The sequence below is a fragment of the Schistosoma haematobium genome, chromosome 7 (genome assembly GCF_000699445.3).
Source record: "Schistosoma haematobium chromosome 7, whole genome shotgun sequence".
Classification (NCBI taxonomy): domain Eukaryota; kingdom Metazoa; phylum Platyhelminthes; class Trematoda; order Strigeidida; family Schistosomatidae; genus Schistosoma; species Schistosoma haematobium.
This window is the reverse complement of record NC_067202.1, coordinates 12327845-12346622: the sequence shown is the minus strand read 5'-3', so window position 1 is coordinate 12346622 and position 18778 is coordinate 12327845. Positions and strand designations below refer to the sequence as shown.

The window sequence follows — 18778 nt, the reverse complement described above, 5'->3', positions numbered from 1 at the left end:
AGCTAAGATCATTTTGATGATGTGAAACCAATGGGCTACAAAAATCTTCATAAAAGCCCTTTATTAACAGTGATTTACTTAACTTTTAAGTTGGCTGACTTCATTTATTTTTCTCTCATGATTAGTTCACACAAAAGATTTAATTTTTTAAGTATAAAAGGACGACGATAAGGGTACAACATATGAAGGGCATCCATTTAATAGAGCAAGTGAAAGGTGTGCACTCTAATAAAGGTGATCATCAGAAAGGTGCGCATTAATTGGGAATAGATTATATCTTAGCTGTTCGAAATTGACATGACTATAGTAACAACAATAACAATTTGTTACGGAATTCGAAAAATTACAGTATTTGCTGAAATACGGAAAATACGGTTTTAGTTGATCGTGAGGTATAGGGAAGGAGGGTAAATCAAATATATTTCACGCCGGTGAAAATGTTATTACCCCTTTCAATGCTGAGCTTTATTAATATGAGCCTTATTGACAGTCACCCTTATTAACGTGTGTCTTTTTTATACGCACTGTTTTTCACTCGCCATCTTTATAATTACTCTTCTGCTTGCACTTTTATTAACAGTAAAATGTAATTATTTTGAAAAGTTTGCATGATATTTAGGACTGAATTTTGATCAATCTTTGTTGGTATATCTGTGCCTTGTGAAGAAGGCCCTGGTATAGATATTTTCGTCACAATTTGTATGGAACAGATTACCTTTGTCCACCTGTAGGATACAAGATACAAGTTTTGTCATAGTCAGGGCTCGTCAGTTGGATCAATTTGTCATATCTCCGTGTTGATTTTCAAACCGTAACTCAAATACAGCATCGAAAATTAAGATAATTTAAGCTCTTTATAATAATAACATAAACATCGTACCCGTACCATGAGTGAATGGCTATCGGCATTCAGTAAAACAATGGATATTTCGTTGAGCATCTGAGATAAAAGGTATTGGATTCGAGTCTATGTGTAAACATCCACACTAAAATGCAGGTAATTCTAGCTAACTAGTCCTAAATATGATAAAATTACACGTTCTGGATTACAACGCCAGTCACGATCCATTTATTCTACACAATAAAAACAATAATCTTTGTAAAGTTGGATCGTATGTACAAAAGGAATGCATCTGGAACTTATGTTTCATCAATTTCAGGATGTACTTTGGATCTTAGGTGTGTTGGTAATGACACTGAGATTTGAACTTGATAGCTATCAGTGTAAAAATCAATACATAATCTATTAATCTAGTTAATTATAAATTTCAACAATAAACAGTAGTACAAAATAGAAATGGCTATAATTTTATCCAAAAAAAATAATAAAAGAAACTTACCAGTATGAATACTAGCCAAATAAGCTGGTATATGAAATAAAATTTGAATGTATTTTGCAGCAAATGCTAAAAACGCAGCAACAATCGATTGTTCCACAACAGTACTCAATGTTACACCTAACCAGACAGGATTAGTTAGTACACGACGTACGATATGATATGAAGCTGAAATTGAAAAGAAATATGGAGAAAAAAAGACGATTATAGTACGAAGCACAGATGAAACAATTACAACATCGTAAACGGGATATCGAACCCACACAAAAATTATCTCTCGTTATAATGGGATGAATATTGAAGAAGTTGTAAGTTCCAGAACTGTTCTACGAATTAATAATATCTATACCATCTTATTTGTATAACTGATAGGTAAGTGTATGGTTGCATTTCTGCATTACCCTTATTGTAGGCCTTTAATTTACCTGTCGACTGTTATTATACGTATTATTAATCCCTAATTATTGCAAATTAATTTTGTACTGTTTGCTCCACCCTCTACTACTTATGGTATGATTGCATTCAGAGCGTGATTTCTTATTTGATGTGCTATGTTATCACGCATTTCAAGTATATTATTGTATAGATATTGAGTCTAGTTTACTTGGGTACAATAAAGAAATGATCATCTTCCTATGTGCATCTTCTAATTGGCTACTTGGTGACAAGAGACTAGAGGACCAATAAACGTTAAGGCCTTGATTGTGGTACATTAGTCGGTGTGTAAATTCGTGAACACAGGTCAACGGTCCTACCGACGATATAGCGTGTGATATCGATAAGTATCTCGAGTCATAACAAATCAACAGATTTCAAAACATACCATCTCCAGTTATCACAAAAGATGAAAATCATTGAAACAATTGCGAGTAATATTTTATTTGTTCATCTTGCCGACATTAGTCGAATTCGAATGATTACTTTTGGAATGTGGTCAGTTAGGCTTATTGATAAAACACGACAGTAAACTTTATCTCTGAAGTTAAGAAATCGAAATTTACTGAAAATTTTAAATACGGATTTCATGCCTGTCGGCGCCCATTAACATAATGTATATGCAGTCTAGATGAAACTGATGATATCGCCTATTGGATTCACACCTACACCATTGAATATTACGTAATCAAAGATGTCATTACCTAGACATTCAAGTAGTCATTGACCTCCTGGTTGATAGATGTCGGTCAGAGCGACGGACTAGGCAATACGGTATTAGTCACCACTTAATGAGCAATTGATGTAAACATCTGATTCTTATAAGCTGTCAGTCGTTATTAGAGTAATACCGCACAATGGAGAAAATTAGTTATTCAACATAGTAGGCGTCCCATGTTTGGCGATAAACACCAATTCGCATAAAACTAAGTAAAAGACGTATTGGTTATCGATTCCAACTACTAATAACCGAACGTTTTTTTCCATCAATCTGATCACGATCGGCCAGAGTATGTAAAGTGAAACTGTCCATATTAAACTATACATTAATTCTAAGTTAATTGTTTAAGGTGTCGCAAACACTTATTGCGAAAAGCTTCTTTCTGATTTCGTCAGTTCAAAATGTTACGCCACCGAGTACTGAATTTGTTTGTTAAAAGTTTAAACTGACGATAAAAACATTTGAAATAAGAATAAATCCAATTTGTTCAAGTACTTGGTGCGGATGTGAGTCTTATGCAGAGAAATCCATTTAAATTATAGAACATGAGATCTGGTGTAAGTACTATATCACAGTTTACATCATGAACCGGTTAATAATAAGTAATGATAACTAAACAACTGTTTCGTCCTAGTATGGAACTTCTAAAAAGTGAGTACTGATAACTCCAACAGGGTCTTCCGAACTAACAGCGAATTGCAATTGATTTGCTCTAAACGTGAGGTCTTTGACCATTAGGTTTTGTCTGCAATGGAAAACTTTGACTACTTCGAACTCGAATTAATATCCTGTTGGAAATAAATGTACTACTATCAACGATCTAGCCTCAAGCTTCCTAAGACCTTAGGCGTGTTGATTGTATTCCGTTCAGTCTAGTCAATTCCTCTTCCCTATGTTATTTATTCATTAGAAAGCGTTGAAAATCTAGAAAAAACTAAGTTTTTTTAATTCAAGTTTATTCACCGATATAAATGTTGAGAACGCATTTAAAGTTGCACGTGCCGGGCTAATGAACACCTACGTTTATCAGCCTATGTTTATCTATCTATCCTGTCTATCTGACTACATTATCTCCAAATAGGTTTACATGTATTAAAGAAATGAAGTGTTTTGTCGTATATATTATTACCACTTATGCCTTCGCATTTCCCCTTAGTAAATATATATTCATGAACGGTTAATTTTTACTAGAATTCGATTAGTTTTGCATATATGTTTGAACATAATAGAACTCTTATTTATAAAGTTTTTAATCTACTCTTTGTTAATATTTAAAAAGTGAAATTAACCAATCACGTTTAATGCATACTGATCGAATTGTTTAAAGGTTGTCATTCGATCAAAAGAAGTTTCAATATGAACATTACCACTATGACGAAGATATGTTTAGCTGATGAATCGCGAAAAGGAAGAAACGCACAACCTGTATTCAATTGCTAGTCATTATTCAAATTTACTAATCATAGACCATTTATTGAAAAAATAACGTGCTTTGAACAGAAAAAAAAAACGAGAGAAAGATTAGTGAAGTCTCTAACTCCAACTAAAAAAGGAATCAGTCAGTAAATATATCATCAAGCTGAACAATCAATCAAAGTCCTCATGTGTTATCAAGATAGGAAACATCAATATATCAACTCGTAAAGTTAAAATACTCCCTAAACTAATTAGGGATAACAGTGAAAAGTTGACTATGAAATTAGTTGATTTAGAGAATTCAATGAGAAAAAGTACAATTTTTTTCCCTTGAATAATACTTAAGAAATGATTTTATTATGAAGAGGTCATATCGAAAATAAATTAACAGAAAACATTTCATTCCACTTAGTTAGTAATCCCCGTTTTTATACAATCCAACTTTATATTACAATCAAAAGTTTTCACAAAAGAAAAAAAACAATGAATCTCAAGGGAATTTATCTGTGATATTAATCTCAGAAACCTGACCTGTGAACATTGTATTGTTTATGGAAGTTTGATGATAAACAAGTTGATTAGTCAATTGATGGTGTGAAGCTAATTATTACGGTTACATCTTGTTTATGTCACCATTTTATTCTCATTGCACTGAAATATAAGTTTGATAGGATTTTAATCGTTATTCAAGTGTGCTAAGATAAGTCAGTCACCAGGTTAGGATAGGACAAACTGGAGAGTTATTGAGTAATGGAACTTCAATGTAAGAGTGTGTAAGTTGATCAGTTACACAACTTCATTTAACTCCACATCATTAGTTGGACCGCATCAGTAGGCTTATTATGTTGATCAGAGTCTAAATCTACATTAGTGAACCCCAAAATACTCAAAAACCAAAATCTAGAAGACAAACGAAACAAATAAACACACAAACACTATTACGTATGATCACAAACAACAAGTTTAATTATTACCTTTTATTTTTGACTTAAGATTAGCTTGGTTTTCACTAAATGAATTATTCAAGGATGTTTTCATGAATTTTCCCAAATTGTCAGATTGATCTCCACAACCAGCAATACCATTATTAACAACTTCGACAGTATTACCGTCAAGAGAGTCAAGATGACCACCGCCAATATTTGAATGTGAACGAAAGTGTTGATTTGAAGGGCTAACAATTGTCCCATCACCACTAATTACAGCATCCTTGATAGATGGAGACTGTGCATAAAGAGAATTAGGAGTAATGGTAGTGGGAGAATATGGAGATGTCTTAAGTGAATCAGCATGATTTCGCTTCATTTCAGGCAATCGCTGCTGTTGTTTAAATTCTTCTAGACTTGGATACTGAACATTGCGACTATCCGGTGATAGTGTATTGAGCAAATGATTTGATGTTAATGTTTCAACACCTGCAACAGCAGCAGCTGAAACGGCTGTTGTGGTTGTGGTTAGTGATGGTTGTCCAAATTGTTTGTTTATATTAGGCAAATTATCGGACGATTTTACGTAAGATAAATTCACTTTATTGTTATTTGTATTAAGATTGGAAATATTATGATTATTAGATTGGATTGTAGGGGAACAGATCTATGATACATAGAAAAAAAAACGAAATTGAACACAAGATTAACCTATTCATAGTAAACAACAATAAAATTAATGGTATTACCGTCAAATTATATGTTCAGTTGTGTGAACTTCATCGTAAACATGTCAGTATTTATGGCAGTTACTGAGAATATTTGAGGAAAAATTGGTTAGAACAAAAAGATACACAGACGGAACTAAGCTACTGAATAAATATTCGTTCAGTTTCACGATCTAAAAAAGTCGAGCATCAGTATAAATGATCGGGAAGTCATACATAACGCTCAAACAGAACATCATATGCATCTGATAACTACGTCAATGATCAAATGTGAATAAACTATTTAGAAAAAAACTCAGTAAACTCTAACTTAATCTAAGGTTACATAATGTAATGACCGCAATTGACTTGAAAACTTATCGTACACGTGATGATAATGGATTAACAGTTAGTATTAATTATAAACTTACATAAAACTTCAGCTAAAACTGTCTAATAGGCAAATTTAGGATCAAAAAATGATGCGAAATTCTGGATCGAGTAATAGCGATGAATTTACTGTACTATGTCACGTGTACATACATCATGAATGGCAAACGCTATAATAAATGAATCATAAGTGACTCGTAGAATCCTATGATTGTTCTTCACATAGGTGAAGGAGTTAAATAAAATTTACCATCAAAAGCTGTACACATAACAATTCTATACCAAAGATCATACATAAATCCAACTCTTATTAAAACAATAGTAACATCGTTCAATCAGAGATAATGACAGAATAATACCAGAAGATATTTTTCAATATATTACAGGGTTGTGGAGATTATTAAGTTTTCAGTGAGATCACAAAATACCGTGGATTGGTTAAAGTTAGATATTAACATCATTTTATCCCGGCTCAGTGGTCTACAGGTTAGGTGATCGCGTGTCAGTCTGAAGGTCCAGAGTTCGATTCCCGCGTGTGCGCACTGCTGAGGAATCCAATACTAGGCTAAAACCGCCGTCTAATGCTTCCAGGTTTTCCATGATGATCTAACATTGATCAGTTCATGATCCCAATTAATATATTATTTTCAACAGTTAAGATCATGAGTCAATTGAAGCTAGACCACCAGTGGTCTAGTTGGTTAAGCGCCTAGCACGAGACTGATAGGTCTTAGGCTCGAATCCCGCGAGGCAGGGTCTTGGATGCGCACTGCTGAGGAGTCGCACAATAGGATGAAACGGCCGTCCAGTGCTTGCAGGTTTTCCATGGTAGTCTAGCTTCAATTGACTCATGATCTCAACTGTTGAAATTACTACAATCTCCACTAAAAACCCCTTCTGATACTAATATATTATTTATCAGAATTATATTTAAAACAATCTCAGTAATTGAAATTTATAATAATTCCAACATTTTGTTCAGTAATCTTGTTTAAACTTCTACAAGGTAATAATCAAAATCAAAATTATCAAAGAAATATATAATGTTTAACAATCACATCTACACTAACTACTTATTTAATAACAATTAGATATTGACTTTAGTAAGTAGGATAATATGAGTCTATTATAAAATGTGATTAGGTAAACAGTATGAAAAGGAGTGAATGTATGTATATATGTAACTTATTAAAAGATAAAAGTGTAAATTGAAAAACGTCGACGTGTAGGTAAAATATAAACCATCAAATACATAGTTATGATACTAAAACATTTAAATTACTTTTGTCGGAATAAAACTATATGTGATATAAACAGGGTGGATGGAGATAAGATTCAAATTCTATAACTAAACAATGTATTATATGATTTTCTTTATCCTAGCTAAGACCCTGAAGGATGTCACACAACATATCTAACCACTGGTTGAGATAATTATGTGGACACCAACCACGTAATCGACATCTCACTACATTGGTCAGTTCAACAATCAATGACTTTGGGAACCAAAACTACGTTTTTGTTTGGTTACACCCTAATTTCTACACTGGTAAACATCAAGTCTCGAGGAATGCAGTGGTTGGTCATACGTAATACATGCCTGAACCTTTTCAGTTGGTGAAGATTCACTACCTTATCATCTGATCTGCCATATCGCGCTTATGTTCTGGGCACCTAACCTTAACATTTTCCACATGGCTGTCCCAGCATTAACGAGCAATGCATCGAAGACGAATATAAGAGCAAATAATAATAACATACTAATATTTCCTACTCAGTAGGGTGGCACAAGTTGGTAAATGCCAATTGAGCCCGCTGAATCCGCGACAAGACTTAATCAGACACTAATGCACCTGGGTTGACGATACACTTCCAAGAAAAGTAAAGTTATCAACCGACCCGACCTACTGCTTCACTTGCTGTTATTAGTTTAGGAGTCGATATAAACCAGTTGTGAAGCGAAATTTAGGAATAGTAAGAGTTAGGGTTATAGGCTGTAATTAGGATATGTGGTCACAGTAAGAAAAAACTTCTCAACTACCAAACTACCCATGACTGAGTTTTATGAATCACATCAAGTACGCTCAGATATCATCTGCATTAGGAGAAGGTACTTCTTATAACTTAGTTTATAAATTGTATTTATTTATTTATTTATTATAAATTGTACCACATTCACTGAGTAGTTGCGCAAAAGATACTTCTAACAGTTTTAAGAATTGTAGAAAAAGAAAGATAATTTCTACTTATTTTTTTGAAATTAAGATCCAGACTATTCTTTACTGCGCTTCAAGATTTTCCGGAGAATCTAATAAGCTCTATCTTAAACCTTACTGGTTCTCCGAAGGTCATCGATATGGAACAGTTTCCCCCAAAACCGAATAATTATAAATTAAAAGGATGGACAAAACCTACTTTATCCAGATCTTCGGTTTCATCGTTTGGAATTGTATTGCTATCACTTTTTTTAATAACTGCAAGTTGTTTAGGAAAACATATCACAGGTAATGCTACAAAGAAAGTTAATGCAGCGCAGACAAGCATACCAAGCCACCAAGCACCAAGCCATAATGGACTATTACGGTCTAAGCCAGTTTCAGGCAACATAAATGGTGAATCAATGTAAATACTTAAGAAACCAGCACCAGCAAGAAATCCACAAGCAGGACCTAATCCACCAGCGCTGTAGAATAAAGCTGTGAGATGGTTAATAAAGACAAAAAAAAAAGAAATAACAGAGTTATGAATTATTTAGTGCATTTTACACTAGTTAGCAATGAATAAAATTCGAATTACATAACATTGCGCAAATTAACACTTGATGAAAACGTCGTTTTGAGCAATTAACTAACTGAATTGTAATACATTTGCACAATACATTTCGAACAATCTGAACACACACATATACTTAAGACATTTTCATATGAAAGGTCAGCTAGACAAATTAAAAGGTAAGCGGAAACAAAGAATAATAAAGTACACTTTTTATGTTTTGTATAAAAATGTCTTAGCAAGTATATGTGTGATCAAATTGTTCGAAATGTATTACACAAATACATCACATAAATGTGATAACCTTCGTCTTCTCATTGCATTACTGAAATTTATTAAAAGGACTAATTTTATATTCACTTGGTGTTGTTTACTTGTATCTTCCCAAATAGGATGAAACGCGCGTCCTGGATCCCACTGCTAGCTACTATCCACCTTTGCTTATAAAGCTTTTGACTTCAGACAATATCGAGGCAGTCCGGACAGGATGCACAAATGCCAACATGAGACTGATCAATTGCAGTCCTAAACATCAATGGGAAGATTCAAGTAAACAATACCAAGTGAATATAACTTCACCCCATTTCACAGGCAAGTGGCTATCAGGACTCAGTAGCTAAGTAGATAATGTGATGGCGTTTGAAGCGAACGGTACCGGGTTTGAGTCCCAAAGTGATCATCAACTCTGAGATGCAAGTACATCCAGCTGACGAGTCCCAAATTGGACGAAACGCAGTCCTGGATTCCACCGCTAGCCACTATCCATCTTTGCTTATAAAATAACTGAATTGTGCTACACAAAAGGTTAACATCAGTAACATCAGATCCAAATTATTTCACACCAAATCTAGTCCTAAATCAAGGCACTATAGTGGTTCAATTTGCTTCATTTTATGAGTGAAACACGACAACAATAAGGTGAAAGTATAATTGATGAACCACTCCTACTAAAATTGAGTAAACGTCATTTATGTTTTGGCGTTAAATTGAAAAGTGAATAACTTTCATTTTATAACACGTAAAGCGAAAGGCAGAAAATGAAAACTTATTTTCTAATAGCAGTATTAAACACACCAAGCACTTATTCATATGGACAAATTTATATATTGTTATTTCTTCAATTTACCAAGATCAAAACATGTACAAGACTTCAGTACACTTATTGATTATGCAAAATCGATTTATTCTTGGCAAAGTTACTTTATAATCAAAAAGGGGTTTTGTGGATAATATAGTAATTTAATAGTTGAATTCATGAGTCAATGAAAGCTAGACCACCATAGAATTTCGTAGATTGGTTGATGTTAGACATTAACATCGTCGAATGTCGGCTCAGTGGTCTAGGGGTTAAGTGCTCGCGCACGACACTGATAGGTCCTGGGTTATAATCCCCAGTGTGGGATCGTGGATGCACAATGCTGAGGAGTCCTATACTACGACAAAACGGCCATCCAGTTCTTCCAGGTTTTCCATGATGGTCTAGCTTTCATTGACTCATGAATTCAACTATTAAAACTACTTTATGTGCATATTCGTTAATAGTTTGACAGAAACAGTGTATTAAAGGTATAAAAAATATTATATATAAAGAATTATATTTGAAATAATCTCAGTGATTGAAATTTAAATAATTCCAACATTTCATCAAGCAACCTTATCTGGACTTCAGGATATTAATCAAAATTATCAAAGAATACATAACGTTTTGACAAGCAAATCTGCATTAACAGTTTATCATTCGTGATTTACAGTGTATACAAAAAGTTTCAACTCCTGTAGATTCCTATGAGCTATCAAAATTCACAAGAATAATATACCATAAAGATTAGGATTAATATTAAAAAAGTAAATATTAATAGAGGTTGAGGTTATACTGACAATTATGAAAAGTACACAGTAAGCAACATGTTGATGAATTGCAAACTTATATGAGAGTTTGTATTTATATGTAGTAAGTTCATTTCGTACACACGGACACACACATACATACATAGACACCATTAGAGTTGAAAAAAATATGAAATGCAAAAAACCAGCCTTTACAAGTTGTGTTTATACTATAAAATAGCTCAGTGACTAAATACACATTGTTTACTCAATCATGAGTCACATTTTTTGTGCTCTTGCTTAGAAATAATGTAAAATAAATCGACGCAAAACTATTGTTTAACTTTGAAATTAATTAATAAAATTTGCGACTTAAATAATTCAGTAGCACATTATCAGGATGTTAAATCGATCGGAACCCCAATAGGTAGCATCATTTCCTTTGAGATTATGAATGAGTGTTGGTAAAGACAGTTATCTAGCACAAAGTCTAGGTTCAGAATCTCCTATCTCCTTAAGTTATGTAACCTCTTAAAAAGTGCTGAAGACACATCCTCACCAAGTTAACCAGAATTGTAGGCAATATATAAATAAAAATGGATGAAAATCATACTAGCACAAATCAGTTGAAGACAAAAATATGAACCAGGAACTTCTGATGCAGAGCTGTGATACAATACCTGAAGATAGTTGATAAGTATAGCTGAGGAGTTCTAGCCAGTCAGTCATATGCGACGTAGAACTTGTCACATACATTTGTGTCCAAGATGCCACACCAAATTAGAATAGATAGTAAGTTACACACAAGAAAACAACTATTTAGCGCTTTCTAATGTTACAGCTAATATTAGATTGGGTCGAAATATTTCTCTCAAAATTATAACAAACAGATAGAAATTTAATGAACTTACTAATTTATAATTTAATCAGAGTAATTCCATAAACGAATTAAGTATTCTTAAGTGTTGATTGGTTGAACAAAATATCATAAGCCTTGAGATTATTTAAAACAATCAATGATATTTATGAGAAACACATAAGTCTTCAGACATGATACAAACAAAACTCATGTTCTGTATCAGTAAACAATATCTCCATTAAAAACGTCCGTCTAATACAGCCCGTTTTTTCTTCCTTCTGTGAGCTGACAGAAGACTTGATTGACTGGTCAATAAAATTTTTGGTCATTACTACTAGAATTCATCTGCCATCTGTACATGATATATGTATATAAGAAAACATACAGGAAAGAAACTAGTGTTCAAGTCCAAGAGTGAACATCAACTCTGAGATGCAAGTACATCCATCTGACCAGTCCCAGACAGGACGAAACGTGCGTCAAATTGAATTCCACTGCTAGCCACTATCTATCTTTGCTTGTAATAATCTGAGTTTAATTTCAAATCAGAAAGTTTCTTAGTACTCTGTTCAACTTTTGTTTCTTATTGCCGTCTAAGAGTCTGAGAAAATAAAATGTTTCCTTTATAATTATCAATAGTTAACACCTTATAGTCAACCTGTAAAAGAAATCCAACGCAAATCAATCCAGTATAAATGATTTTTTTATAAATAGAATCGAAATAGAACACATCATCATCACTGGATAGAACTTTCACGACATTATAATCCGTTGAACATAAATTTAAAACTGATTACAACATAATGAGGTTAACCAACACATTTGAAATCTGTTGACAGAAGGATAATCATTGAAGGTTTAAAGTCAATAAGAACCAATCAACATCGAGGTCTACAAGACAAGCTGTGAAAGACATGTGGAGAAATTCGAACACCTCATTTCTACCTGACGTTTGAGCTGATGATCTCGTTCAGAAGAACGAGAACCATCCAGCTCAGAGAATAAAAATCCACCAAAATTGATCATTCAACATTTGTCTTTTTTTGTTATTACATCCCTTTTTCTACATCTTCTTCATTTTAAAAAACGTATCTCTAATATGATTAGGTTGATTTCTAACGTTTAAACAAGAAAACACACATAGTGTATATGTTGTTTATAAAAATTAGTGATTTCTTGTTTCTTAATATTCATGACTGGATATCTTAAGCAGTCTCCATTGGTATATATGAATAAATGAATAAATTAGTGAGTATCTGGACACTCAGTTGCCCATTAATGTTTAAAGTGGTAGGTGAACTGTTTGAGTTTTACAGTGAACAACAACAAACTAGGATGTACGTACGTCCAGCCGATGAGTCCCGAACACGACAAAAGGCGCATCTTGAATCCCACTGACAGTCGAAATTCAGAATAATGCAATCCAAGGTGAAAAATGGCATTTTTTCTACATACATACATCATGATGCATCTATACACATAAATCCATACGCTCGACACAACTCATCTTAAACTGAAGGTAAACACATCATATTGAAATGTAACTTAGTAAAAACAACCAATTTAAGAATCACATCAAATTAATCTAATTGAATGTTTTCCAAAAATAGAGAAACTATTTAAAAATGCATTTTTTAAGAACACAAAAATAACTTTGGATTAAGGCAAGAAATATACCGAATGCAATCATAATTACAATCATTCAAACATAAATCGCATATTTAAGTAGCTACATGTATTCTCATGCAAAAATAATTCATTCACTAATTTATAAAAACCATGTGACACCGTTATGTATTACTGTAAATTATCAAAATTTAAGCGTCACACGTATGAGTTGATATGTAATAAACAATTCTACCCATGTAAAATTGGTTACCATATTTTTGATGCTACGTGGTTAAAGAAAGCCGGGAGGAAGGTATATAGCTACGATCTGTTTAAGTTATAACTTATCAGGAAGAGGTATCTGTAATCCTGAAGTAACTGATGTACTCCGTTAATTGGACCTGATATTATCGTCAAGTGACGCAATTGACGACGTTACCACAGGGGTAATCAGGCTGTAATTGACATTTTCAAAACTAAAATATTTACAAAAATTTACGACTTCGTAACAATTTAATATCGTATTGTTAAGAGTTCTTAGTATTGATTGATTTGCATCAATCAGTTTACAATGCAGCCACTAGTTTAAGGAAGTGGACTTTATTCAATATCATATAGGTTAGATGTAATTGACAGAAAAGCCTTAAACTCAGGCTTCCTGTTAGTTGGCATAAATAACATAGTACAAAGTGAAACTGTAATCTACATGTATAATATTAAACTAATGATTATTATTCGATAACTAAAGATTTGAAGACTTTTTCAATCATTTATCCACTAATAAGAAATCCCCAAGAATGATTGCGCGTTATATTATATTTTTATAGATATGAGAATTGACCGTTCAAGTTAGAGAACATGAGAAAGTTACAAGTCAATTTACTCAGTAGTATTGAACATGATCGGATTCAAAAAACTCTAATCACAATAAGTTTAATTATAGTTTTCTGAAACATGAAGTGGTCAATTAGTAAGTCGATTGGTCAGTCAGTCATAATCAACCCATAGCCTGATACAAGTGTGCGTTAGCCCAAATTACCATACCAGTATCAAAATAATCAGTCAAAATTAACAAAATGAATAGTAATGGAATTAAGGTAGTTATGGCGGTAATTATTGATGAAAAAGGCTAGAAATTGAGAATATAGTCCGAAAAGAAGAAATAAAGAATATGTAAGGACATAAAGCAGGAAAAAGAGTGAATCCACTTACATCAGTGTGACTGATTTTGAATCATATCACTCAGAGTCTCCAACCATCAATCATGGTCATAGTATAAACTCCAACCATATAGCCCACATTTACTAACATAGTGTGCTAATGTGGAGTGTCATCGGGTTATACAATAACTGCTCTTATGCTTAAAGTTTGAACCTTCTAGGAGTAATGGTTTGTTTGAACACAATTACAAGAGGTAGTCATCGTGATCTGTTCGTTATACTGGGACTTTAATAGATCCACTTAAATGTTTTTTGAGCTTCATTTAGCCTACCGATTGAAGCGTCAGTTCACCTGTTACGATTACTAACTCTGAGTGATTGACATTTATGTAGAAAGTCAGAAAGCTTTTTGTCAAACTCGCCTATTAATTTATCCCAGCTGCAGTCAGTAGGGATATAAACAAGAACGACAAAGAGTAACGGTGTAGGACTGTATTTCTAATTTATTGCAGTGCCATTCAGATGGACAGCGCAAAAGTGACGAGTACACCTTTTCGGTGCTGCAATGTAGCCGAAGCAAACAACTGACATGGCTAGAAATCAGTCATACTGAAACAAGCCAATCAAAATCAAATCTATATGATTACAAACCTTTGAAAAACTTACTTTCACTTGTTTGTTTTACACTTTTATAGAAGCAATTCCCTACACTACGAATTGTTAGGTTTTCCAAGTATGTCCCAATTTCTATTTTGTTTCTTGTCATCTGTCAACTCTATACATGGAATATTAATCTAACACGCAGGACCTAGCATGAGGCTATCACGATGATTCAATTGCAATAACACGAAAAACATAACAGAACAGCAAATGAGAGAGAGGCCAAGCACAAGAGTGTACACAGGAGGTTAATCATCAAGGGATGTCAAGTGACTTGATTGGAAATTAATATGTCATGTGTGGGCGATAATGATAATGATTGGTTGTCTGCTTAGTAAAACACATAGATAGTCTGACAGGTGTCAGATGAGTTATATATTCCCCTATCCTTATTATTATTATTGATTGTTCATTGTTGTTGGATTGTGTCGGGTTTTGGTGTGGAAATATATTTACGTTCTGGTCAGGCTAATCACGTGTTCTTGCTCTGAGTTGTGTTGATGTCCTGTAGAATAGACACTGGGAGGGAGTCTAGTATAGATATTTGGTCTAAGGTAAATTAACGTCCCATAAGGTGTAAACGTAGAAAACCAACCGTTATAACAATATGAACACAATGCTCGTCTTAAAAAGTCGTAAACCAGTGTGTCTAGAACATTGAAACTAGAGAAAATTAAATACTCGATAAATGTTTTCTTAATGGTTAATGTCTGACGCTCATCTTTAATGGTGAAAGGATAGACAAGAAGTATATGCCAATTAGTGGAGTGTTTCAGTCTAAGATTTCCAGTATTTAGTCAGTCAGTAAGTAAGTCAGTAACCACGTAAAACTTCGCGCGTACGTACATCAGTTCGAGTTGCCACACCACATTAGCACAGAGATGCAATTGTCGATTCAAATCCCATAGTGGTAGAGGTAGTAAGAGTATGAGCAGTAATCGGAAAGATTAGGGTTTGAAGATGTTGTTCAAGGAGTATAATCCAGTGAAATAAATTTGGAAAGAGAAAAAAGAAATGGACATGAAGAATTCAGAAGTATTTAGAAGAGTGATAGATTATAAACCTTTTATCGTATTGAGTAAGCAGACACAACTACATTTCACAAATATTTACTTTAGAAAAGAAATGTAAAACAAGATTTGATGAAATATCTTCACAATAGTAAAATAAATGATCAACACTTTTGAGCAGTTATTCCAAATGTTTAAATATATACCATTCATTGAAATCATGAGAGGTTATCAATGCTTTACACAAAAATTAATTCAGTACAATAGTGCGGTTAACATGTACATAATTAATTGGCCTAAAATGAGTTAAAGTACTACTCTATTCAACAACTTTTTCACCTAATAAATCTTGTTTTACACCTAGTTCAATTTGAACAGTCGATTGTTTATGTTAACATCGAGTGTATGTGTATGTGTGTACACGAATATGTATATTGAGCTGCATTAAAAAATAGTGTATTTTAAAGCATAAACCCAATTAATCCAGTTTTCATTTTCAAAAAAATAATGTTGACCATTTAGTGGAATAAATTGAATGGAACCATATAGAACTTTCAGCTAGTTAGAAAAGTGCAAGTATACAGATTTTTGTTGATCCAATTATAAGCTATGATAATCCGCATAAATATTGATACCTAATTGAATAAAGTACCACCTGCTAAGTAGATAAATTACTAATTGTACGTATATTTTGTGAATACCGCCCAAACAATTATCTTACTTCATAAATTTCATTTGTCAAAAATTGGAATACAACTGAAAAGTATCGAGTACTGAACAGTTATCTCATCCTAGTATAAGGACGAATCGGTAGATAACGCACACAACTGCTCCTGGAATAAGACCCAAGACCGTTAGGAGTAGCGGTGTACGGTCAACCACTACAATTACTAAGTTGGCAGCCGGTGGTACATATTTTCAACTTCAATTTATTTGCAATATAACGCGACGGTTATTCAATGCCATTCAGTCAGTTAGTCAGTCATCATTAACGTAAGGCGTGTCAGTGAAGTACGTTGTTCAAAATTTCCATATTACATTAACAAAGTAAGATAAACGTAACAAGATGAATTACAAGAGAGAATGGAATAATGTAGCAGCAATGATAATGACAAAGACTAAGAACTGAAAGTATGGTTCATAAAGACAGAGTGGAAATGTGTATAGGAAGCAATTTAAGAGGAAGAAGATACAGAACCATCCTAATTCATGTCACCCAAAGTCTCAAGCAACCGATCCCCGGTTATCCCGTGGGCAGCAACTACGTAGTCTGCACCTACAAACATAGTTCAGACAAACAGTCAGTGACTTCACTATCAAGGACATATACACAGAAAAACATCAGCTATCTTTAAGACTGAAAGAACAGCTATACACGAAAACTCTTCAAGATATAAATACAAACTGTCAACAACAGGTCAAATGAATTGTTTGTAAATTGTTGGGTACGAAATATTAACTAGACAAAAATACTTTTCAAATTAATTTTATTCCTTTTAAAATAACCCATTGTGTCATTGAATAAAAACAAAGAGAATTCAGCGAAGGATTAAATAATTTACTGAAGCTGTACATTTATATTTATAGTTGTTTGGTAAATATATGTCTATAGAAGGATAGTATCATAAAGTGACTCGAGATTTCAAATATCAAATAAAGCCTACAATGCACGGATGTGTTAAGGATAAACTTCCCTTTTGAGCCACATTAATGTGCATCTATAAATTTACTTGCTCCAGTAAGGTAGATCACATCGGTCACAAGCGACCATTTTCCAAACACATCTCAGAACATTACCCGATGTTGCTTTTAAAAGGTGAATGCAAAACAATCACCAGTTCAATAAAGGAGCACCTAATCAAATCTGAACAAGCCACTTCAAATGATACTTCCTTCAGAATAATCTACACGATCAAAGGGAGACCGAATCAAAAACTTATGAACTGCTGGAGCATTGAGGGTCCATCAATTCAAACCTGAACTCAGCGTGCTAAAATGATACGTCCAACCTCTCATCCTTCCTTGGCTCTAATTCTCTTCTGTAGAGTATTTTGAACTTGTTTTGTTTCTATTATTACTTTGTATTTTTCAATCGTAATCAACGATTATTATCCTTTAACAATTCACCATGATCAATATTTAGTTTTTATTACAACCTTAACGTTTTCATTTTTCTCTATATCTATCAAGAGAGCAATTGTCTTTCATAATTCTGACCCGTAAACTATCTTCATCGTTCTATTCTTCTCTAACTATCTGATCATTACGTAATCTCGAATCACTTTATAAAACAATCGTTTCTATCTTTCTATAGACTTATGTATTTATCACACAATTATAAATATGAATGTACAATTGCAGTAAATGATTTCATCAAAAAGAAAATTTTCTTTGCTAAATTCTCTTTGTCTTTATTTAAAAGAAATTAGTTAACATGAAATAAATGTGAAATAGTGATAGTAGAACTAAATCATTCAATAAATTTGGTTTGGGCACCCGGTCAGTACCACAGCCCACACACAAATCAAGTGACTTTTGTGGGGAATATCTATTTGGTGCCTCCTGGCAGTAATACAACTACTAAAGCTGGAGTTTGACAAAATGCTACTAGCTGGAGACTTCAACACTGTCTCTTAATCTCAGAAAGCATGATTTAACTCCTACAAAGTAGTTCCATATTTATATGTTCAAATAAATAAAATATTAAAAAAAAGATTGTTATATAACAAAAAAATATTTTGAATTATGTTCTGATTTGAATCAGTGAACTTTAGTGTTACAATTTACTAACTAAATCCTCCATATTTCATTGTTTAATCATGTTATCATTTTATAAATGAAGCATAATGACTTGATTTTCTTTGTGAGTAAACTATTCAACCAAAACGACTTGTTTTGATTAATTTTTTTATTCTAACAGTTGAATTCATGAGTCTATCTAAGCTAACCA

At 33.2% G+C, this 18778-nt stretch overlaps 1 protein-coding gene across 2 annotated transcripts in view; it reads right to left on the bottom strand.

The window, feature by feature from the left end:
- The window catches only part of SLCO4A1 (Solute carrier organic anion transporter member 4A1), a 56155-nt gene that overhangs the window by 26779 nt on the left and 10598 nt on the right, over nucleotides 1–18778 (bottom strand). For both annotated transcript variants that reach the window (XM_012938107.3, XM_051218013.1), the window contains exons 3-5: nucleotides 8348–8628; nucleotides 4884–5502; nucleotides 1341–1505 (exon numbers count right to left, since the gene is read on the bottom strand). In XM_012938107.3, coding sequence (XP_012793561.1) covers nucleotides 1341–1505; nucleotides 4884–5502; nucleotides 8348–8628 — 1065 coding nt within the window. The remainder of the gene's footprint in view (nucleotides 1–1340; nucleotides 1506–4883; nucleotides 5503–8347; nucleotides 8629–18778) is intronic.